Source organism: Ciconia boyciana, chromosome 20 (genome assembly GCF_034638445.1).
Source record: "Ciconia boyciana chromosome 20, ASM3463844v1, whole genome shotgun sequence".
Taxonomy (NCBI): Eukaryota; Metazoa; Chordata; class Aves; order Ciconiiformes; family Ciconiidae; genus Ciconia; species Ciconia boyciana.
This window is the reverse complement of record NC_132953.1, coordinates 8,027,176-8,051,036: the sequence shown is the minus strand read 5'-3', so window position 1 is coordinate 8,051,036 and position 23,861 is coordinate 8,027,176. Positions and strand designations below refer to the sequence as shown.

The 23,861-nt window shown below is 50.1% G+C and overlaps 1 protein-coding gene across 3 annotated transcripts in view; it reads right to left on the bottom strand.

Annotated features, from left to right (window-relative positions):
* Positions 1 to 23,861, bottom strand: part of CADM1 (cell adhesion molecule 1) — a 172,609-nt gene that overhangs the window by 17,184 nt on the left and 131,564 nt on the right. For 2 of the 3 annotated variants that reach the window (XM_072884717.1, XM_072884718.1), the window contains exons 6-8: positions 17,447 to 17,546; positions 14,282 to 14,454; positions 10,231 to 10,302 (exon numbers count right to left, since the gene is read on the bottom strand). In XM_072884717.1, coding sequence (XP_072740818.1) covers positions 10,231 to 10,302; positions 14,282 to 14,454; positions 17,447 to 17,546 — 345 coding nt within the window. The remainder of the gene's footprint in view (positions 1 to 10,230; positions 10,303 to 14,281; positions 14,455 to 17,446; positions 17,547 to 23,861) is intronic. The other variant, XM_072884719.1, reaches the window with a different exon arrangement.

Genomic DNA, 23,861 nt, shown 5'->3' with positions numbered 1-23,861 from the left:
AAAACAGTAAATTTTGCTTTTTCCAGGACCTTGCCAGAACAATTACTGGTGGCTGCAAAGTCAGGGGAACAGGAGACGGGGGAGAACACCAACGCCAACGCTTTCCTTGGTAAGGACCAAAACAGAAGCTCAAGACCAGGGCAAAGAGCCGACACTTGGAAAAGAGTTTTTACGCATTCAAACATTGCCTTCACCAAAGCGCGAGGGGCCAGGGCCTGATCCGCTCCCACCTCTTCTCCTCCTTCGTCCGACGCAGGGAACCTCCGCGCACGTCGGTACGCGGCACAGCCTCCGAACCCAGGCCGTTTCAGAGGCGGCGAGCAAATGCTAAAAATGAAGGGACTCCTAGAAATCACGCGCCCAGCGCTGAAGGCGCGAGCGGCCCTCTGCCTCGGCTACGCCGAACCACGCACCTGTAAGACGCGTGATCTTTTCAGTGTAAAACCCATGGTTCTAGGTTGGGCAAATGCAGGCAGACGCTACCAGCCCCCCTGTCGCAACAGCTAACTGGTTAACGGCATCGGCAATTAAAACATACTGGAGTTGGTTTGGTCTGAAGCTGCCTTCGCTCCATAGGTGTTACGCGCCACGGGAGATCTGTTGGGAGTTGCTGCCTTGCCAACGGAGATGTTTCATCTCTTCACAGCTGTTTGGAACAGGCAAGCTTAAAGACCGAACCGAATCCAAAGGCTTTTCCTGACAGCGTCCCACGTTATTTCCTCTACACCAGTAGGTCTCAATCATATTTTCTCACTTGATCCAAAGTACTGGCTTTTTCAGTTAGCGAAACTCAGGTACTTTTCCTCTGGCTCTGCATATCCTCCCCTCGTTCCTGTGACGTCGGTCGCTTGCTTGAGCGGGCTGGCTCCTCACCGCATAACCCTACCTCTGCCAGTCCCTACGGATAGCGTCGAGCCGACAGCAAAGCCTAGGTGTGGTCGCTCACAGCAAAGACGGGGTTTCGCACGACCCTCCTTGGTTCGATGCAGGCAATGTTTGAATGAATAAAATCGTAGGAGTAAGCGTAGAGAAGCGCTCCACCGCCTATTCCTGCAAAGCAGCCTGGAGCTTGCGTTTTGTAGCAACAACAGACAATTCACATTGGCGTTTCCCCTCGTTAACATGCTGTCCGGAGAAGCCTAGGACGGGCAGTCCTCCTGCACGCTCAGAGGCAGCAGTGCGAAAAGGAGGACCCGCTCCTTGGCAATTTAGCCGAGGACAGCCCAGGTCCGAATTTCTGAAGCACCGGTGAAGACAAGAATCAAACAAGGAATACACAATACTTACAGATACAAGGTCTACACGCTTTAATTATGAAAGCAAAACAAATAAACCCTGCGCAGTTTAACAAACTGCACCAAGATTTGCGTTAACAGATCATCAAGCCGTCATTAGCCTGTTTCCACTGCCAACACGTACTGTTCTCATCTTGGCAATCGCATCTAACGCACGCTTAAAGACGCTAGCGCTTGTTCTCCTGCCGGGAGCTCTGGTGGAGGCTGCAAGGGAAGCCTTCCAGAGCCAAAAGGAGACCAAGAGCAGGGCTTTTCTTTGCTTTCGGGTAGCAATCCCCAAACGATGCCTCGTTTTAACCAAGCAAATGGTGAAGGGGCAAATGGTGGTGAAGGTGGGGGGAAAGTTGTTGTTTAGAAAGGATTGTAAAACTGAGTATTAATTCCTGAGATAGCATCTCGGCTTCTATAAATAGTCTCAATTTACTGTCTTCCTGAAATAAAAAAAGTTACGTCAGCTTTTACGCTAAATAGAGAATCTGCTGAAAGCAAACTCGTATTCACGTGCTGGAAGAGATATTAGTCAAGAAACAGTGCAAAGTGGACAGTGCATCTCGCTTCCCCGTCTGGGGACAGAGACCAACAGGTTAACAAAAAATAAAGTTCTCAAGCGGTTGTAAGTGCGAACAAATATCCAAGTCAAACAACATGTTGGCTGCAGCTGGAATGACAAAGTTATGATTAGCAAATGGTTTGGATGGTTGCAATAGGAAACACAGACCAGTTAAAGTTCAGAACGAGTTTTCTGGAAGTCCTTTCCAATCCCAGAGTCTTCTTTGAGAAGAAGGATTGTACGCACACAGTGCTCCGAAGAGGAATAATCTCATGTTAAAGTAAAGCAAAGAAGGCCCCCGACACAGGCACACTGCTGCAGCGGTTGCGCGGCAAAGGAGAGAAAAATTGTCACTGCTGCTTTGGTGTGAAATTAATGGATACACGTGAAACGGTGCGCATACCGAACTCCACCGCTGTCCTGCCTTACGTAGGAAGGAACATCCCCGCCCCTGCGCTGTGGCTGCTAAGACAACCTGTGATTTTAAGACGGATCGCCTAACTGTAAACGTGCTTTCCTGAATGCCAGGTACGTGCCGTGCGCTTCCACTTCACTTCAAGAACAGCCATGTTTATAAGCCACCCCAGGGATTAGGCTTCTGCCCCACATCCTAGAAGAAAAATCCTCTCCTCTCCTCACATACGGGCCAACAAGAAGGTCCTCGATTCCTTTCTGACTTAACTAAGGTTGAGCGAGGCCAGTGAAAGGCTTTGCCGTCACCAAAAAGCACCGTTCTGGTCCTGAGCCGTAGGCGTGAAGAGCAGTCACACCGTCGCACGAAGCGGGTGCTTGTCATTTAAAACGATAAGTCGGTGCTGAAAAAAGGGCTGTTCTACAAGGTGCGGCAGAGCAGAGGACGTAGAAAGCACAAAACCAAGGAGGCTCAACGTGGTACTTTCCATCTTAAGATAAAGGCTTCTCTTCCCGAGACAACAAAATTTGCTGTACGGGGAGCAGTAAAACAATGCAGTGGTCTTTCAGAATCTACATGTACGTAAATTCACCAGAGGACTGGTTTGTAATTAAAGAAGGTATCCAAGAAAGGAACCACTGGCCCGTATAAAGCGGCACGTTTCGCTTAATCCTGATTTCTTTTTAGCATTAGTCGTAAGAAGGGGGTTTAGCGTGGCCAGCTCTCGAATGAAGACACTACCACCATCGTCTTGCGATCCAGATGGTCGTATCTGCCAGCTAAGAGAACTCGGACGACACCCAGCTTTTAGGCACTCACCGCTTCACTAGGTAGCTACGCGAGCGCGTGCACACGCAGAGATATATGCACGTATTTCTGAAATTACTGCATGAAGGCATCTGGGCAACATTTACTTGAGTTACGAGCTCCGTCGCTAAGCCTCCTCATTTTTTCAAATGGATTCTCTCCAACTTCAAACTGTTTACGGAGTGTGACAGACTGGGCCCTTTAAACTCGTCCGTAATTAGTCCACAGCCTCAAACAGAACGAGGACGATGGAGGAATATTAAAACCCCAGCAGCAAAATTAAATTCACCAACTTGAATGCTTGAGCTGCAGTGCCGCAGCCTTACAGAAGCGCATGATACATTGGAGCTTAACAACACACAGCTATTGTGAAGAGAATTACAACAGCGCATCATCACAATGATGGCAACGTACACTTTTTTTTTTTTTAAATCTAAAGAGGTATTCATAAGTATAGATATCCACTCAATACATTGCTTTTTAAACGGGTTTCTGAACCAAAAGCCAATCTGATCACTGACTTGTGGAGCTCTTATTCTTCCTGATTTCCCAGACTACTTCACATCTACTGACCAGGGCGAGCACAAAGTCCTTCACGTTGCTGTTTTCGTAGCAGCCGCAGGGACCAGCGTGCAGTATTGCAAACAGGATTCCTGCTTTGCTTCAGGTCCTTAAGGCTGGGGGAAAAGCCCTACAAAGATGCCGGTAACTCCCGCAGAACATGCACCCGCCGGATGTCAGCGGAGACGTCACATTTCCGCGACGTCGCGAGGCAGCGGGCCGAGGGGCAAAGGAGCCTGAAAAACCTACGGCGTGCAAAAGCCCCGCAATCCTCTCCCTCGCTAAAGGCTCCTCAGAAGGATGGATGAAAATGTACTCTGCATTATGATACTCTGTGATGATCCTCCGTAAAGCGATCCCAGCTTGTGCCGAAAAGCTTTTGTGTACGGGCATGTTGCAACGCACCCCAGAGACACTTTGATTTGCGGACCAGATGTTTCACAAAAATAATCACAATCTGTATGGAAGTTGTGAGCGACAAGAACAAAAATATTCTGAAATTAGCGCTGCGGCTCCGGCTATGCCTTGTCACGTTTTTCCATAAAGATCTGCGAGGATTTTGTTTTTATTTAAATCCCAACCCGGTGAACGCTATACCTGCCCAGTTTCACAAACTGCGTTGTGCAAACCCTGTGCAAGCCCTGACCTTTTCGGTGCTCTACCCGCAGCCAGCCCGCGTCGCCCGAGAGGGGACGGGTCCTCTGCCCAGCTCCCTCTGCCCTCGCTCTCCTAAACATGCACGTTTTCTGCCCAGCAAAATGAGGGTTTCTGCACCGCTTACGCTGTGTCACCACCGGTACGAGCAGACGTGACAGCACCGTGTCTGCTACTGACTGGACGTGGTACCAAAAGGCTGCATTTCATTTCCTTTTATTTTCTGTAACAGGCCTGTCAGCTACTCCCTCTTCCTTTATTCCCTTTAACGCGGTCACATCCTGGATGAAAATGTCAGGAGAGCGCAGTATCATCTTTAAATTAACTTGACATTTTACCAGGGACATGCAGAAGCTTCAACGGAAGGCAGAAGTTAAATAATAAATAATTTGGGGGCACAAAGCACCGGGCCGAGTCCCTCCACGGTGGCAGCGAGCACCTGGACACGCTGCAAGCGGCGGCAAACCAGGAGGGCCCGGCGGCTCTTGCCGACCTGCCCGTCTCCCTCCTGCTGCGCGGGCATCTCCAAAGGGCCGCTCGGGAAAGCGGGGGGGGAAGCTGTGAAAGAGCCCGGCCGGCCGGCTGCTGACCACCACCCTCCGTGTTTGATTTGCCTGGGGAACAAACGCGTTTCCTGCTTGTGGTTAAATTCCACGGGAACGCCGCCACCGGCTGTAACCCACAGGCAAAGCCTGCGATTCTGCTGGGACATACATACTTAGTAATCCCCGCGCTGCCTCTTCACCTCCCGCAAACCTACCGCAAGGTAATTTGGGCAAAGAATGGCTGTTATTGCATTCTTCCCGCCCACCACCTTTTCGGATTACTGTTGGAATAAACCCCGTGCAACTAGGTTTTCACAAAGCCAGCTGTAATCAGAAAAGAACAAACTTCTACTGAGGGCAAAATCATCATTTTCCTCATTTGGAGGAAGTTTTCTGGCACACGAAGTCACGATTGGAAAATGCGCTCCACCGTTTCTTCTCAAGGACGTCAGATGTCCGTGCGTTATTATTTCTTAGGTAGCTAAGATGACACAGAAATGAGGGTTTTAGGGGAGCGCCCAGAGGTAGCACCTAGCCAGCCTTTGCAAGCAGACACAAAGCCTCTGCCCTCGTCCGGCAGCGTGCGGCCACGCGGGCAAAAAGAGAGCCCAGCGGCTCCGTGACCCCGGTCGAGATGTGGTATTCGGACTCGGCATCCGTTAACAGCTCCTGCTTTGGAGCTCGCGGGCTTCTGAACACCTTCAAGTCACACAGAGCGTGCTTGCTCCTCCTTCCAAAAATCCCCAGCCTCAAGAAGGAACACAGAGCGTTTCCACAGCACAGGCTTGGTGCTTTCCAACCGAGTTCATCGGGGAGGCTCGAGCATCCCTGGGAATTCTTGAGCTAAAACCACTGCCTGCAGCGTTTCAGCCCCCTGAACACCCCCCCCCCCCCCCCCAAGGGCTCAGCGGGGTTTAAAATACGGTATAAGGTGGCATTAAAGACACGCCATAGCCAAATCTGCCAGCTTGCCGTTAATACTGTTGCGGGATGGATGGGGGGGCTTTGCAGAATCAGTAGCATCCAATGCAAGGCTTGAAATGCTGGTAACGTGCACGCGTGCCGCACCCCCAGGTCTCCACCGAAACTGTTGCCAAGACACCTGCGTGATCCATCTGCAGAGAAAGCGTGATAAATGCAAATTTGCATGTACAAATAATACCGCAGATCCCGGGGTGCGGAGGTGTATGTGCTAAGCAAGACCAGAAGGCAGCGAAACGATGCTTGAAAAGGCAGGCTACAATGCTGCGCTCTGCGCTGAGCCCAAAGATGAGGGCTTTGCTATTATGAAGAACCTTTATCTCCCAGGAAACAACAGCTGTCCAAAAGCAGGATTTCAAGGGACGACTCTAGGGGTAATTCAAATTAGGCAGTTTGCTCTGCTGTATCACAGTGTACATCTTAATGAACAAAGCCACAAGGACAATTTGAACTGATAAAAAAGGGCTTGCCAGCGATAACAGCCGAAACGCCAAAGGATGGTCGGAATATCAATGCAGTTGGAAGATACACGAAAAAGATCAAACTGTCACGCAGGAAATCTTTTCAAGCACCTACACTGACGCAAAGCAACAGTGACAGAGGAAAAGCTTTAAAGGTCGCGCTGTTTTGGAAACTTTAGCACTGCTCAGCTTTTCCTTCTCCTGGAAAGAAGCAGCAGGTTAGCTTTTCAGAGCTGCTCCCCGAAACCTCCCTGCTGTAAAACCGCTTTATCGGCTCAGCGTGCCTTTGTAGGTCAAGCCTGCAGCAGCAGCAGCAGCAATACAGGACTTGGACGTGTCAAGCAAGAGGGGCCGATAAAGGGACATTTCTTCTCTAGGCGTGGACTTGGGGGGGTTTGGGGAGGGACCGGGAGCAGACGGGGAGTAACGACCGTGCTCCATCATACGCCTGCCCAGCCGTTACCTGTCCTCTCCCTCTCGTTTGCTGCACCTACTGCTCTGGCTCCTATTTGCTGAGCAGCGTCTGCCGTCACTCAAAGATAAACTCTTTGGGACAGGGTTGCGTTTCCATGTCGCGTCTGAGCACATTTAGAGTAGAAATACCGCACGTAAGCAAGTAAAAAAGCAGTCTGTCATCGGAGCCTGCACAAAAGGAGCAGGTGAACACGCACGTGGAGCAGCAAACGCAGCCCGTTGAGATTGTTCTGTTGGATAGTTGTAGTGGGGGAAAACAAACCCAGAACAAGTTATCTCCAACAACTCAAAAGGACTGCTTCCAAGAACGTAATTTCCTACGGGCAGCTACTAGAGATGACAGCGTACCTACAACAGGAGCTTCGGACGGAGAAGCTGTTTCAGGGCAGGGGTCTCTTCCCTTCTGTTTTTTAAGTTAAACCAAGACAACTGCTTTTCAGAACTACTCTGTGGTTTCAGGGGACATGAACTAGGCCAGTGTTAGACAAGAAATAGCGGGGAAAAAGGCAAAATAAAATAGATTTCGAGTCCCCCTCATCCTAAGGCACGCTTTTCAGCCCGGCCGGCTGGCAGATGACTCGCACCCAGCCTGCCAGCGGAGACGGGAAACGCCCCGTCTGCCACCGAAGCACTTATGTCACCCTAGAAGAATATTTCAGCGTTTTGGTGATGATGGGAATTAAGGTATCAATTGTCTCTCGAGGCTTTAAAAAGCGTTTCGACACTACTATGCTATGTAATTCTAGAGATTATGTTAATTTGACCTAATTTTTTGCAGCTACAAGGCCTCTTGACTATTGAAGAGCAAAAGTTTCTGCAGCTTCGCACCGCCTGGTTGCTGGCTGGAAAACATACGCGTGCACGTTTCTGCACAAAGAAGGGAGGCGAAGGCTCAGCTGGTCTTTGTGGGAAAAGCACGCTGAGCTTGTGGGCAGAAGATGTGAAGACACACGTCAAGAAGCTTCAGTGTTAGATCGGTGTCAGGGAAGAATATAAAAATTTCTCTTATCAGCATTAATCTATCTTCTTCCTACGTACCGTGAGCAGTAGCTGCTGGAACGAGCGAGCAGTATTACATTTGCATTGCATTTCTAGCCTCTGCAGCAGTTCAAAGCCAATACAAGAAAGGCATCAAGGAGGCAACGGAGACCCACCTGGGTTTTGCCAACAGGATGTCAGCGAGCTTTGAGTTTCAGATCCTCCGTCATTGCAAACAAAGGTGAGAGAGAAACGTAGGACAGCCACGCGCTCCTGATCGCAAGGTACTTCTGCTCGGCTGAGACAAAAAAGCAACCCGCAATTCTGCTTGCACAGGAAATAAGGAGCTGCCGGTCAACGCATCTTTGTGTGCGTCCGATCGCTTTTCACTGCAGCCGCACCTCCCCGCAGGGCAGCACCCTCACGAAGGGCAGCGCTTTGCTCCCGTGGAAAGCTACCGAGGAGAAACGGCTGGGAAAACGTCATGCCCGAAGGTCCTCCCTTCCTGGAAGACCCTCATCCCTTCATCTCCACGTTCAAAGCAAACCTGCGGGAGGACTTCAAGAGTGATTTCTTACTGCGAGAGAGACGGACTCCGGAAGCCCCAGCCAGCTGTAGCCGTGAGGGTCTCGAGCAGCTCCTGGGCATCCCCGACTCAGCAGCGAGGCAGAAACCCTGCTGGGGCCACGACCAAAGAGCAGCAGCCAGACCATAGCTACTCTCGAAATCAGCTCGGATGGGAGCCTTGCTGATAGCCATTTCTGACTTCAAGAACCACCCACCTCCCCTTCTTATTTTTAATACGAAAAAGCTAGAAACCCACCGCGGAGGAGAGCCTAGAAGCCCAGAGCCCACTGAAAGTGCACAAGCAAGTCGCAACACTTGCAGCGGAAGAGCGAACAACAGAAGCGCTATTTATTACAAACAGCCGCTGCCTCGGAGCCTGAAACGGCAGGCGAGGATAGCGCGTGCCTTGGAGGCCAGTCCTAGGGCCACCCCTAAGGTGACAGGCTGATAACGACCCAGCTCCCGGGAAAAGGACAGTCATTACTGGTTGCAGGCGCTGACAGAAACTTAACGGGGCCGATCACGCATCAAGACAAATTCTTCCTTTTAGCCTTCCAAACTTCACTGCAAGCGTCAGCAAATTTCCGTCAACCAAAAGAGAACCGCGGGCACGTTCATTTCCACCGAGACACACGGGACCGCGTTGCTCTGCAAACGGCTCTTAAGGAGACTTTGATAAAGTCGGAAACCTACTCTGAAACGAAAGCTGGTTACGTTAAGAAATTAAAACCGGAATTGAAACAAAGCGGCCGAATCGCCAAATGGGAAAGCGTTCACGGTAGAGCGTCTCAAGCATGCAAGCTTGGGTGCCTGGAGCTCGGATTTATTGATAACCACCTGGAAAGAGGAAGAGAGGGGAATGGCAAGCCTGGACAACACGATGGCGGACGGCAGGCAGCGCGCATTAAGGCACGTTGGAAGAAGGGCTTCGATGGCTCATCCACGCCAGCGGAGTCTGACTTGGTTGCAAAAACCTCAGAAGGAAAGAAGCCACCAAACCCCCTGAGCAGGACAGTTGGAGTCAGCTGAGCAACGTCATAAAAGCAAATAAAACGTGAAGGCATTTGCACAGGGGATGGTTTACAGCAACGATAAACATTATGCCATTAGCTATTCAATGGTCCGTTCTCACCTCCGGTTTGCCACCTCTGCCTCAAAAAAAAAAAAAAAAAAAACCAACAAAAAAAAAAGGGCAAGCAAAAGCAAAAGCAGCAGTTGAAATAGAAAAGATAGAAAAATGACAATGCAAATGATTACAAATAAATCGGAAAGGCCTTCCTTATGAGTGGAGAGAGTCGGGTCTAGCGAGGAAGCGTGACAGATGCGTGTAAAAGAGAGAGGTGTCTCGTGATCAGCTGGTTGCTTTTATTCGTCTTTTCTCGCAAGACAGGGAAAAACTCCAAGTGCTAAAAGCCAGCTCCTCAAAAAGGGTTCGGCTCAATAAAAAACGACTGCTGGAATTCCCTTTTCTGGGAGAGGGAGGGAGAGGGCTTATCACGGAGATAGACCAAACACCCAGGCATGAGAAAAAGCATCTCGAGGCACGTGAGGCAAATTACATTACTGAAGACCAAACTTTCCGCTTCCGAGTATAAATTGCTCAGAAATTGATACTGATGGGGTTGAGGCTGAACCAACTGCCCGCGTTCAACGAGCTCTAAGGCCGTTTGCATCCTTCGTTTGAAAGTACCCAATATTAGCCACCAGTAACGGAATTAATAGCTTTTTCTGCCGCGGCAACTCCCGCGTTTCAGAAACACCTGCGGTAAGGACTGTCCAACTCGTCGAACTGCCGGCCCAGGACTCGCGCCGTACGGTGGGTGTGGAAAAAAAAAAAAATGCAAGCGATCTGTTTGCTGTTTTTCCCCAGGCTTCATGCTCTGCTTATATACATAAAAGACAATAAACATTCAGGACATTTCCAATGGTTATGAAGGTACCGTACCTGTGATGGTGGTAGGGATGGTGGTGGTAGTGGTGGTGGTTGTTGTGGGAGGAGGGATAGTTGTGGGGGGATCTGGATAAAATATAAAAAGGAAAATAATAAAAAAGCAAATTAAGAAAAAACAAGCAGAACACAACAGCGATCAATCGTGATCAGAGAAAAACAAGGACGCTAAGAAGCAGCACGGCTGTCGGACGTCTTTCCTCCTCTAAAACCAGGTGGTGACCGCCCAGCTGGCTTTAAGGACAGCGGGCCAGATCCTCAGCAGCTGGGCACGGCTTCGAGCTCAACCCGCATCTCGGGAGCCGCGCGCGGACTTACTCTAGCTGGAGAATCTGGCCCCGAAACTCTCCCCCCGTTTGCCTTCTACAGTGCTAAAAAAATTAAAAAAATAAATGAAACCCAGCATAAATTAGTCAATGAGAGAGAGAGATGGAATGGGAGAGGCATAAGAAAAACAAACTGCACGCTTTCCACAACAAAAAGAACAGTTTACATGTAGAGAGACACAGCGGTGCTTTGTTGGTTTTCTACGTCTACATTGGAAAATCCAGGTGGGAGGTTTGTGTGAGGGGCCCTGCTGCGCTTTAAATATCAACAGCACATGAATCTCTCGCACTTTCTTCCAGGGCCGTTGCCTTCGCTATTCTTCCTCTATGAATACGCGTCAGCAGGATGTTAAAAACTACTTCAAAGATAGTAATGAATACAAAGAAACGAGAACATCATCGCTAAATATCAATTTCAAGGCAGGAAGAATTTCACCGAGATCTTTTAATAAAAAAAAGTCAATATTTTTCTGACAACTTCAGTTGAACGCTCTTGGTTTCGCTGCTAGTGCATCGTTAATGAGAAGCACGGATACGGGGATGTTTCTCTCTGTGACTGAGAACCGTTTCTCAGACGTGCTTGACCCGTGGAGACTCAAACACTGCCGCTCTTCTCTGTATTGCTGTTACGCACAGGGGCACATCCTCATCAAAATTATTGGGCAGGAGAAGGTGGATATGAGAAGATGTAAAAGAAAAAAATATGTATCAATGCCCAGATGATCAAACCGAATGCGCTAAGTAGTCGGGAAGACTTTGAACTACGGATTCATTCGGCAATAATAGAGCATGAAACATTTCATGGGCTTTTGATTTTAGGTTTCCTCTATAGCATGTCAACTTTTCATTACTAACACATCTGCTTCTCTTTTATCTCCGAGCGAGCTCTCTCAGATTCCCTAATTAATACATCTGAACTTTAATTATGTGCTGCACCTTTATGAGATTCCATACAACTTCCCGAAGGTTAAGAAACGTTACCTCGGAGTTTGCTTTGCTGGAGCGCTTGTATTCGCTTGTATTCTACGGGCTTGTTGTCCTTCCCCTGCACCCCGGGCATCCCAGCCCCTACGCTTACGAGAGGGCACTTCTCACTCGCTCGTAAATACGTACGTCTCCCCGGAGCAGCGGGGACCGAAGCAGCTGAAGCACAGCAGAACCAGGGGAAGAAAGTCCCCGGCCGTTCGCCAGACTGCGCGGGGATGATGCTACGCAGCGGACTCTTCCTCGATAAAAGCAAAAAAAACGACTGTGTGCCAATTGCACTCGAAGTTTCTAGCAAACGTGTCTGCCCGCTCCCACGGGGAGGAAAAGCGTGAAGCAGATTTTAAAAATAAACATGTTTTCGGTGCGTGTCAATGTGATCAGACATCCTCGTACCACGTGGGCAGCAGGGGAAGGTGCGTTAAGCGCAGCTCAGCAGCACGCACTTGGCAAGCTCTGGCTGCTGGAAACCATTTGTCCGTGAAACCATCGAACTGCAGCCGTATCCCTTTGGTACGGAGACCACGTCAGCCCTGCCTCTCCTGGGGGTCTGCCGGACCTCGGCCCTGCTGGGGCTATCGCTACGCCGCTGTGACACCTCGGGGGTGGAGGGACCGTGCCTGTAATTCCCCTCCGTCCCGAGCTAAGGTGATTTGGGGGAGCTCTGCACCGACAAGCGGAGCGCGCCAGCCCCGGCTGCGGCGAGGCAGGGGGCGAGCAGCGAGGCACGTCCTCCCACCAACCTCCACGCTACGCCTACAGAGGCGTTTCTGCAAGGACGCAGATGCCAGCGCCGACATAATATTTGCGGTCCTTTAGTGGGGAAAGGTGCCAAGGGCTGGAGACGTAAATGCTTTCCATTGATGAGCGTTTCCTTCAGCGAGAACCTGAGTTAGGTTCTGTACCAGAGGGCTTCCGATGATGGCCACAGCCCAACCGCTTCCTCCACACCAACGCCTCTGGACTTCTCCCTTTTAAACTCAGGGTTAAAAGGATTCTTTACGCTGTCCAGAGTGCCGGATCCTAGCGGGACGCTCCCAAACGTGCAGACACTGGACATGATGGGATGTGAACCCATTATTTGACCACAAGCTCCTGAGAGGCCACGAAAAGCCCTTCCCTCCGTGGCTAAAATGTCTGCTGGGTGCTTGAACTAGAGTCCACAGGTTTACATCCCCTGGGAACTTCCATCTCCTTTAAAATAATACCGTCTCAGGTCCCCTCCTGTGGATTTAATCCTGAGGGGGAGCGGCACCGATGAAGTCCTGTGAGCTCTAGTTCTCGCCCGCATCCGAAATGCAGAATAATTAACATGTGCGAGAGTTGCTGTGAGCTCTAAACCCCAGGTCACTAACATTGGCGAGGGCTGATCTCGCGCTCACTTGGGCCAAACCAGGTACATAAAGCTACACAAGGAATGAAACCACCTCGTCTACAAGTGCTTTACAGCACTGGCTTTGCGTAGGTTTAATCTCGCGGGGAACTGCCTGTGTCCTAGCTCAACTTCTTTATTCTCCACAACAGTAGTTGTTTCTTTAAACCCCGACGTAAACGAGGTATTTTTCTATACCTTGAGCATACAAATTATTCCCATCGTAAATGCGTATCTGACTTCATGCTGTAAACTGGAGTCTTTTGGAGCTACAAGCACTAGAAAACCACCCGTACGACGTGGTAGAGCTCAATTTCAGCTCAAAGCTGTAGCTTGGTGTTATCTTCAATCTTTGGGCAGGTTTCTAAGACTGGGCTTACAACGGCTCGGCTCACGTGCACGTGGCACTTGGATAGGCGATGTCAACTATTTATCCGGATCAGAGGAAGCAGAAGAGAATTTGGACTGCAGAGCTTCGAGCGGCTGTTGCATGGAATGAACTTCAAAGCAAAGCAAGTTACTGTCCCATCCGAGTAACAGGCAATACCCACCACGAGCTTCGCCCAGGCACACAATAACCACTCGTAACAGATAGAGTTCCAATCTGCAGCCCAAGGGAACTGCTCATAATTAAACTGGGGGATCACTCTTCAAGCGCCTACTGAATCTTACTATACGCAGCGCCTCGTGACAGGAGCACAAGGTTTAAAGCAATGGCAGAACAATGCAGAGGAACTGAGGAATTAAAGGAGGTACTTAATAGCACTTTAAAAAGATGCTGAGGCATGTTTTAGTGTCTGCTCAGCAGCCACAGATAGGCTTAAGACACCTCATTCCTCCAGTTTATCTACTGGCTTGTAATTATCTGGGGACGCTGGCTGATTCTTCGGTAATTTAACTTGCTAATGAAAGACTTGGACCCCCCCCCCCCACCCGCCCCCCGGACCGTTGCTGAAGCCACTGGAGAAGGTATTACAAAAAGGAAAAGGAATTATCGGAGAAGTCCTGGGAGAACTGTCAGGCCAGAGAACTTCGTGGTTCTCCCCGTGCCCCTGCTCTGGCTGCTCCTTGGGCTTCACCTGCCAGCGCACGAGTGCGGTGGCGAGCCCACGAGCACAGCTCCGGAGGAAGGAGCTCAGCGGACACGGGAACAGGCTCTGCACCCGATGCACGACACCGCGACTTACAGAAGCAAAACAAATGGTTTTCCAGCCCCTGCCCCAGCCCGGTATAGCGTAGACGTGTCGGGAGCTATCTGCAAATCTTGCATTAAGCAAAACGTTAACTTCTGTCAAAGCTTTCAGAGCGCGGTATGTTGCAATTATGTGTAAATGAGTCTAGAAGAACGGTGGTTTTTCTCACGTACCGTATACAAACAGCATGTAATCCGCATGTGATTTCCCCACCGCGTTTGAAGCCTCACAGCGGTATGTACCATTATCTGTTTTGTTTAGGTTACTAATGAGAAGGTTTGAACCAGACACTACAACGTGTTGAGGCATCTCATCATCTACTCTTAACCACCTCATGTCCGTAGGCCTACAGAGGAGGGAGAAAAAGAAACAATCACATTACTATTTTCCTATGGTAAAGATGGCATCTTCAATAGTTCATCCACAGACAGAAAGCCCAAACCAAGAAAAACTGTAAAGAAATAACACATACTTTTTTTGCACTACTCAAGCCCAGATGCTGTCGGGCTTCCTCAATTTAAATTTATTTTAACCCCACAGGAAACTGTATCCAGACCTTAAATTTTCTGAAAACACTAATGCAAGCAGGAAGAAAGTTCATTAGTGGTTAATCATTCGCTTATTCAGTAAACCTGAAAGCTTGGAGGCTATGGACTACGTGTGCATCCACAGGGTGCTCTGAGTGCAGATCTGGGCAGCATCTGGCAGAACAAGTACATTTTTGTCAAGTCTGGACCCTTCCACCACGCGATGCGCTGGACCTATTTACCTCCGCGGTGGCCGTGCCGCGCTCTCAGAGCACCTGAGCGGCTAGAAGGGAGGAACGCCTTTCTCCTCTCCCCCGTCCCGCCCGGCCAACCGGCAGCCTCTCTCCTGCACCCCTTCGCTAACGGAACCGAAATGAGCATCGATGAGCGTCTGCATCGCTTCAGGAATGGGAATGGAATTAGCGTGCCTTGTTCGAGCTAGTAAAGAAAGCAAGTGCTGCGGGGCTCGGGAGGGGGGCTTTTTTTTTTTTTTAGATTTATTATTATTATAGTCTTTAAGCAGCAGCAAGGACAGAGCAGCTACGCCCGAGACAGCATTCCCCAGCAAGAAAAATACGGCATCTCTCCGGGCGACTCAGCAGTGAGCTCTTAAAAGGGGAGGTTTATGCAGTGAAACATTCTCCAGCCTCTCTAGTTCCAAAGTTGGCAGCTCCAAACTTTGTTCCAAAGTTCCAGACTGTGCTGGGGGCTCGTGCTGCTAGAGGTATCGCATAGCTCGGGCCTCTCCTGGTGTCCGAATGGTAGGCTACCCTCATGATGCAGAAGCTCCTGAAGTTTCAACATCCCACGCTACTGGGACGGATACAACGCTGAGCAAAAGCAGCTGGGTATCGGCTGCCTGCTACAAAGCCGACATCTGGATTTGGCCAAGCGCTCTCCTCCTCGCTTCCGAGCCGTCGGCACACGAGCCACGGCACGGGCAGCAGAAGCTCTTGAGGGAGCGGAAATGCAGTTTAACCTCACTATGGGTGGAAAGGGCTTTGGTGCTCCTGGCTACGGTTTTCAAAAGGCTATCGGTGACTTTGGAGTCCCGAGGTTTCAGACGCCGTGGGCGCTGCGACACAGCAGCCTGTTTCGCAGAGGCGCGTCTCACCCTGGACGTCCTACAAGTGACCCTTTAGGAATCTTCCCACTTTTGTCACAGTCTGGGGGGGGTGTGTGTGTCTAATCTAACAAAACACCTGCATTAATGCCAGAAGAGACATTTTGACTCCCTGGTCTTGTCTTTTCCTCTGAGCTTCCCTCCCCCAGTGTTTACGTCGCCAACGTTTGCAGAGAAGTGATTTTGTTTAACGGGAGAAACATCCCTGTTCATCTTAAACCTCTGTACAGGATTGTATAAAATCCGTTTGTCTTAAAAACACAGAGCTAAACGCAGCCCATTATTTTGCTGCATATGTGCTTACGCTTTGAGAGACCCAGGTGAAGTGACCTACATAAGCGAACTCCTAGCACGTTACTAGCATCACCGTAACGTTAAGTGGCACGCTGCCGGGGAGATGTGTCTGTCTTATTTAACATGTGTATGTCTTATTCATAGCCTGGAAGAAAAAAACAGTAAAGAAGCCTATTCATTAAATTCCCAGATGATAGCAAATGGGAGGAACGGCAGTTACCCATGAGAGGGGGAATGCAAAGGGGCTTTGACAGACTCTGAGCGGGGAATAGATGCTAAAATGGAACTCGGCAGGGGATGTGCCAGTCTCTAACGGACGGGGAAGGAATCAGCCTCGTGCCGAACGGAAGAAACTGGGAAGCAGGAATCGCCCAAATAATCTGGGAGAGGAGGTACGCTACCGTGGAGGACGACGGTAGCCCCAGCCTCCTCGCTGCGGAGCCCTGCCGCCCTGCCTGCCGCTGCCCCAGCAGCAGAACTGTCAAACCAGATGGCTTCCAGTTCGACTGCACCTGCAGTAACTCCTCAGCTCTGGGCACGCTACCAAGGAGACGCTGACAGATTTCAGGGATGTTTGCAGAAATCTTATGAACATGACGAAAATAAAAACGGATAGTAAATACTTGACAGCCATAAATCCAAGTGGAAGAGGAAGTATTTAAAAAAAAAAAAAAAAGTCGACAAAACGTAAATTAGAACGACAATGAAGTGTGGAAGAAAATCTACCCTCCCTTGCCAGGATTTTCCTGGTGCATACATCTCTTCAACTATGTAAGCAAGCCTCAAGGGCATGGCAAGAAGAGGAGAAAGAATAAAACCTGCATTTCATAAAAACCACACAGGGCACCAGAAGGAAGGAAAATCATCACATAGTCAATACGAGCAGAAAGACAGACTGCCTTACCTTAGGGATCCATTCCACTTTTACAAGCGCTCAGTTCTCTGGTGACACTCTCGCTTCTGCGTACTGGCACCTCACTGGGGTGCAATACGCAGGCCCCTGACCTCGCTTTTGCAGATTAATTGCAAGCGATTGCCACCCAAGCCATTCCCTGGGGGAAGAGGCGCACAGTTGTGGGACCTTTCCCTTCTGCACCCGAGGGCTTGCCGCGGGCTGGCCGGGAAGAGCTCGCCCAGGAGCTCTTCGAGCGGAAATCCCTCAGCCACGTTATATCGGGACACAAGCAAACCACGATAGACTTCGTAATCGCGTAGCAGATGCTCAGGTGCAGAAAGCGTCTCTCTCTCACACTGTTACATCGTCTTCGCAGCAGAGAATGGCATAGCGAGCGTCTGCAATAGCAACAGAGGCCAAACAACCTCCGCACGCTTCTGCGGCACGACCCTGTCACCGCCGGACAGCCTGGTCCACCGCCGGGAAGTGTCCAACTTACTGTGGTTTTCCAAAAGCTGCGCACGTCAGTTCGAGCGGCTCCCCTTCTCTCGTGAGGCCTTGCACCGGGTAATTCTGAGAAACCCGCACTTGAGGCTTATCTGCAGGACAAAGACATCAGGTCGTAAATCGCCGTGCCGAACCGCATCGCACCTGCGCGCGCCCAAAGCACGAGGCGGTCCCCGCCGCCGCTCCCCTCTCGGCCCCCTCCGTGCCGCTTGCCCACGGGCAGGTGAGCTCGGCCGGCAGCAGCGGTGGGGCTGACAGCGCGTCGCGCTCCGGCCCAAGCACCGCGCTTCCCGGGAGATACATTTTGCTGCGCTGGAGTTTATCTCTGAACTCGCTCAAGCTAAAAGGAACTCATTTGCCTTCACGCTGAGGTGAAACCAGAGATATCTGCGGTGCTCGGAATTGATAGGTTTTATCGTGTATCATATATTACTGTACGACAACACTCGGCGTCCACGCATATTAATACGTTGGGCTTTACAAGAGGTGCTTGCTAGAAACGCAAAAAGAAGTCGCAGCCGCTGCTGCTTCTGTTTAAACAGCAGAGGTTTTATTTCGTCCAAACGAAGCTCTTCTAAATCCTAAAATAAACGCAGAGAATTAAAGCATTTATAGGCGGGGACCCAGCTCAAAACCACTTCGGTAAGACCCTGCGGGGAAAAAAAAAGCCAAGCCACAAACCTGGAGTCCACAGTTAAAAAATTCATTACCTCCTGCGACTGAAACACAGATTAAAAACGCAATCTAAGCTGTAGCTAAAATGTTATCAGTGCAAGAAATCAATTCAATGCTACAAACGCCATTAAGCCATATATATTTTTCAGGAATTTACTCAACTGTAAAGAACAAAGGCAGGCAAAAAATCAGTATGCATAAAGGTTGAAATCATTTAAATGTTTCTATTTCCTTTGAGAGTAACTGCTACCAAAAATATTGGCTTGCTGCATTTTATTAACTGTGTTTAACTCATTAACATGCTTCCTATGGAATAATAGAGATTAGGGGAAAAAAATCCGTGTCAGGATTTAACCAATTTAAACTCTCATAATTTTCAGTAATGGAATAAGCTACACGAGTAAATCCTCTCCTGAGATGACTATACCACAAACATTTTATAAACTAATCCCCGTTACAGATGCTTCTCGCAGCTATGAAACTCGGGCGTCTCCGCCGGCTGGAAACCGCGGCAGCCGCACGGGGACGGCGATGCTTTGGGGGTGTCGTGCGCCCGAGGTGCGGCGTCCCAGTGCCGCTGGAAACGTGGGCGACTTCGGCGTGCCCGAAAACACGCCTAACGCTTTGGGCACGCAAAATGAAGACATGGAAGCGACCGGTACCTTCCAGGCGCGAGCTGAGGACAAAAGGTCCTCGGCAGGAGCCTCCGAGCGCGCCCTTGAGCCAAACCCCGGGGCAGGGACCCGTCCGCGGCGTATCGCAGCAAGGTGCAGGTACGGCCAAGGCGGTCCGGGTCTCGGCACGCGCCAGCCCTGGGAGGGACGTGGCACGAGCAGCCACAAGAAAAGCACAGGAAAGCAAAAAGCAGCGCTGAAATGCTGGACTAGGCTTGGTCTGCGACGCTGGGGTCTGTGCCATGAGCACTTACACAAGGCATAAACACGGGAAGACGAGTTAAACCAAGTATTATGCAGCAAGTAAATCACAAGCAGCATCTTAAACGCTGTGCTCACGCTCACCACTCTCATTCACAATTCCCCCCCCCCCCGGCCATCTGCTCGCTATTTATTACTTGCTTTGCGGCAGCACCTAAGAGCCCGCGCCAGAAACACGGATGCCATTATAGTCTGTGCTGTAGAAAGAGTAGAAAACCTTCCCAGCCCAATTTACATGGGAACACAAAGACTACAGCACCCTGTGCTGAGAAAGCTCTGCGCAACATCTTCTGCAGCTTGCCTCTCCCCTTGCTCCCATCCCGTTTTCGTCAGGTACATTTTAGTATTTCTAATGAGCTGTTTACCAGCTGACAATTACTTATGGAAATCAAGAGGAATCCACTGAAGGCCTGACGTACTGAGAACGAACTGCAAACTAAGCGAGCTCTCCCAGAACTACAGGAGGTGAGCCCTTCCGTTTCAGCTTTCCAGCCCCACAGTCTCCATTAAAGAACCGAAAGCAGCAAAGCCAACCCGCGCCACTTCGACCTGGACACCGCAGAGATGTCACCTGCGACGTAAATCTGGGCTTTATGAGCACACGTGCACGCACCCGTGAAGACAAGAGCGTTCCCAACAGAGTTATCGCAGTGAACGTCTCTCCTAAGCAGGACTCGCCAGCGCGCCAGTAATTACAGCGGGCACTTACGAAAGCCCTTCACAAGCCTGAAGGATTCAGGAGAATCGACGTTTTAATTAGGCTCACAGTACACAACAACAATTTCACTTGCTCTGCCCAAGAATTTGGGGGGGCAGGGGTGTCTTTCTTCCCTTTTTTTGAGGACATGCAGTTAAAGAACCTTTAGTTCTACCGCTAAGCGTCCCGGCTCAGACAAAGTCAGCATCTATTTTCTTCAGATTACGGACTCTGTTAGTAAAGCGTTGTAAAATGCCGAGCGCCGTGGGATCCCGCGCTCCGCTCCTACGCGGGATTGTGACATTAGTAGCCTACACTGGCGAAGCTGTGATGGCTTTCAATGCCCGGACTAGCGGTTTGCCACCTATTAACCACTTCTGAAGAAGGCCACGATCTAGTCGCGACATCCGTGGCTGTATAATCCGGGGCAACGACTATCTCGGATGGTGCTCCAGGGCGTAAGGCAAGCAGCAGCAGAGTTTTTACCACCAAGCGCATTCCCGCAGCCTGAAATCCTCAACTTGGAACTTCATAATATCATACCGCTGGATTCCTATGGAAAATTAAACGCTTGCATCTATGCATCTAAGCCACTACATACTCCACTGGCAGCCAATTAGATCTAACAACCCAAAGCTATTTCCTAGTATGCCTATTTCTAGCAGCTTAAAAAAACAGCCTAGTAATTTAATAAGGCACCTTTATTAAGCTAAATTCATTCAAAAGCTAAGAGTGATATACAAGGTTAACTACCGGTAGTCTAAAGGTTACGCTGTAGCAGCAACCAATTTGAAAAACTTATTACAAACCCATTCTGCGTTTGATGAGATTTCTTTTACAACAGGCGCTCTGTGTGCCTGCGAGCGCGGGAACCGCGGCCTTCCCGGAGGGTCAGCACGCCCCGCCGCTCCGTTACGGTGCGTGCCACCCCGACCCCGCGCCGAAAATTGCTCCTTGCCCCCTCCCCGCTGAACAACCTGTATTTTAATTTCTCGGGCAACGGAGATGCTGAAGACTCCTCCAGCTGACGCCTCGGGCCGAAGCGGCGGGCGCTCGCTCGATGGCCGAGACGGAGCCCAGCCGCCAACGCGGGAGAGCACGTCTCCCCTCCGGATTTCACCGGCCGTCCCAGGCTGCACCCGCTGACGCCTCATAGTTTTAAAGCTCCGTGGTTTGGAAGTTACCAAAACGCTCAAGTTATTCCCCATTTGTCCCAATTCTTCCTCTTATTAGCTGCTCGCCCGGTTTTTGCGCCATCAGCAAAGATTATTAACGGTGACTTTTTAAGAACGTCAAATGCTTCATGGGAGCACTGAACGGCATCGGGCCAAGCACCCAGGCCAGTGCATTCACTCTAAAAATACCATCGTTTGCTGATTACTCCCTAATGAGTATCCTTTGAGATCTGCCAGTTAGCGATTTCTTAATCCATTTAAATGTGCGCTCCATCGATAATGCTTAGATCTCATTAATCAGCCAAGATATCAACGTTATACCGAGTTTAGTGCCTTACAAAAGCCTAAGCCTATTATTTCTACCCATTTCCTTTCATCAGGCCAACCAACGACCTCAAAGGTAATTTCAGCGTGCACAAGAGCTACTGGAAGTCGCTATAGAAAACCTGCATTGCACTCGACATACGCGTTCTTTGGGGCCACGCCAATCATACCGGAGTTGAATCATCACGCCGCAGCAGCTCCCGGTCCGCCAGCAATCTCCGTGCAAGCGGTACGGCCCCTATAAGGCGGCAATCTGTCCACTCCAAACACAAAACCTGCACCGAAAGAGTCGTTAATAACACAGTAAAAACATTTTGGGAAGCACTGCTTCTTTTCCGAAGCCCAGGTGACTCCTCAGCCTCGCCAACCACCACCAGCAACAAACCAGTCAACCCTTCCCGGCCGCCGCGCTCCCCGCTGAGGTCGGGGACAGCCGAGAGCCTTCTTCCCACGTGCCGCTTCGCGGTGAAGCCGTACAAAACCACGAATGAGGAAGACAGGCTCTAGAAAGCAGGCTGGGGCTCACGGAGCTCCACCACAGAGCAGGAACGGGCCCCGTCCGACAACGCTGAGGTTCTCCTCGACGGTTCAATTGCTTACAGACGCTCGACAGAGCGGGCACGCAGCGAGAGGGGCTCCCCAGGACCTCGGCGCGTCTTCAGCACAGGATTTCTCTCTCTCTCTGCTCCAAATTACCGCTAAACGTGTACATTAAGCAAATCCACACAACTGTAGACGGCCGGTTTCTTCACGGCAGACGCGAGCAGACAAAGACGTGCTCCTGCAGCGGGTCCGGGACAGGGGTACCGCAGCGCGCGGCTCGGCGTCTTTTGCAACGCCGGACCGTTTGCCAACAGAGAAAGCTACAAAATGGATTCTTTCAATGACTCCGCTGAAAATTCCCTTGCCTGCGCTGTGAAATTTGGTACCGAAGCCAAGGTTTCAAACCCATTCTACGATTACCGCGTTAATTCCTGACGTGCACCTCTCGGCAAAGACGATGACAGAAGGCGTCCCCAGGAGGAGGAGCCCGCGGGCCAGGCAGAGCTCCTGCCCGCTGTAGGTAACGGCAGCTTCAAACCCACCCCGATAACGATAACGCGTCGCGCCTCTGCCTTCGGCCGGGCACTACTTTATCCAGCTCCTCCCCTCTGCTCTGTTCTGTGGCCCAAACTCACTCCTCAAAAAACCCGACTGCCGGCAGTTTCTGTGCCTCACCACGCTGCCACGCCAGGGGAAGAGCAGGAGCGTGTTTTTCAATATCAAAAGAAGTCAGCGAAGTTAACGTTCGTACGCGGGTGCAAATACAACCGTCGCCGTTATCCTACATCGAGCGGGTTTGCTTATCATTTGCTTATCATTCCCTTATCAGGGAACGAAGCCTGCGTCAGAGACAGCCCAGACCCGGCAATCCCCTATCTTCTCCTCACCTTTCGCAAGGACAAGAGTCCGCATTGCTGATTTTCAGCCAAAACACAGAAACCTATTAAATAAAGAGATCTCGCGCTTGAAACAGCGCATGAGCGTATGGCTGGCAGGTCACAGCTTGTCTGGAAGAGCCTTTCGACCCCAAACACGACTTTGCAAAATTCGCCCTCGACTACAAGAATGGCAACGCTTAGCTTGCGGCAGGAAAAGGAAAGCCGAAGGCAGACAGGCACGGGGGGTAGAAACGCTTCCCTTGTCGCCATTTAAGCGCGCGCTGCTGCGAAACGCTTGCGAAAGGCCGAGTCCAGGCCGTACCGTGTGCTCCTCGCTCCCAACAACATTCCTCCGAGAAAACCTTATTAATGAGCTTGCAAACGAGCACCCAACTGGGAAATGTCACAAACAAGAGTGGCTAATGCCCCAGAAAATCAAATAACCGAACACTTGGCTGATTGTGGTGCTTTTCATATTTACTAAAAGAAGAAAAAAAACGCTTTAAATCAAAGTTTCTGGAGGGGTCGACACCTCGCTGAACAAAACAACTCATTTATGCGTTTTTAGAAATCTCCAGATGATAAATTACGTTGATGTTAATCACTTCAGTGCATACTACGCAATTAATACTAGCACTCGACAGAAATATAAGGATTACTGGAGAAGTGACAGCATACATATATGGCCGATTTTTAACATAATTGGTTGCAAAAAATTCTCCCATCGTAACAGCAGAGGCCGAAACAGCTTCCATCGGTGCATATTTCAAAAGTACACGTGTAGATATTATAAAAATGAATGTGCAATTAATTATAACTTCAGAAAAGCAAAAAAAACCACCCAACCCAGAGAAAATGCCAGATCAAGACTTCGGCACTTCCACTTCCAGTATCGTGTAATGAGATAAGGAAAAGTACCACAAAGGCTGAACTTAAACATCTCCGAGAATATCTGGTTCCATTCAATTCCTTAATGATATTTTAATGCATTTTGTTGCTTCATTTCCTTTCTAAAATTACACTCAACGCACTGGTCTTCCATCCCTCATTAGCGGATCTGAATCACAAAAAGAAAGCAACCCCAGCCAGAATCCAGGGGTATTTTCAAACCCATACCACGCAACACGCTGCGGCCGCCCATTCCGCCGGGTTACGCGTTCGCTGGCGTGGCCATTAATCA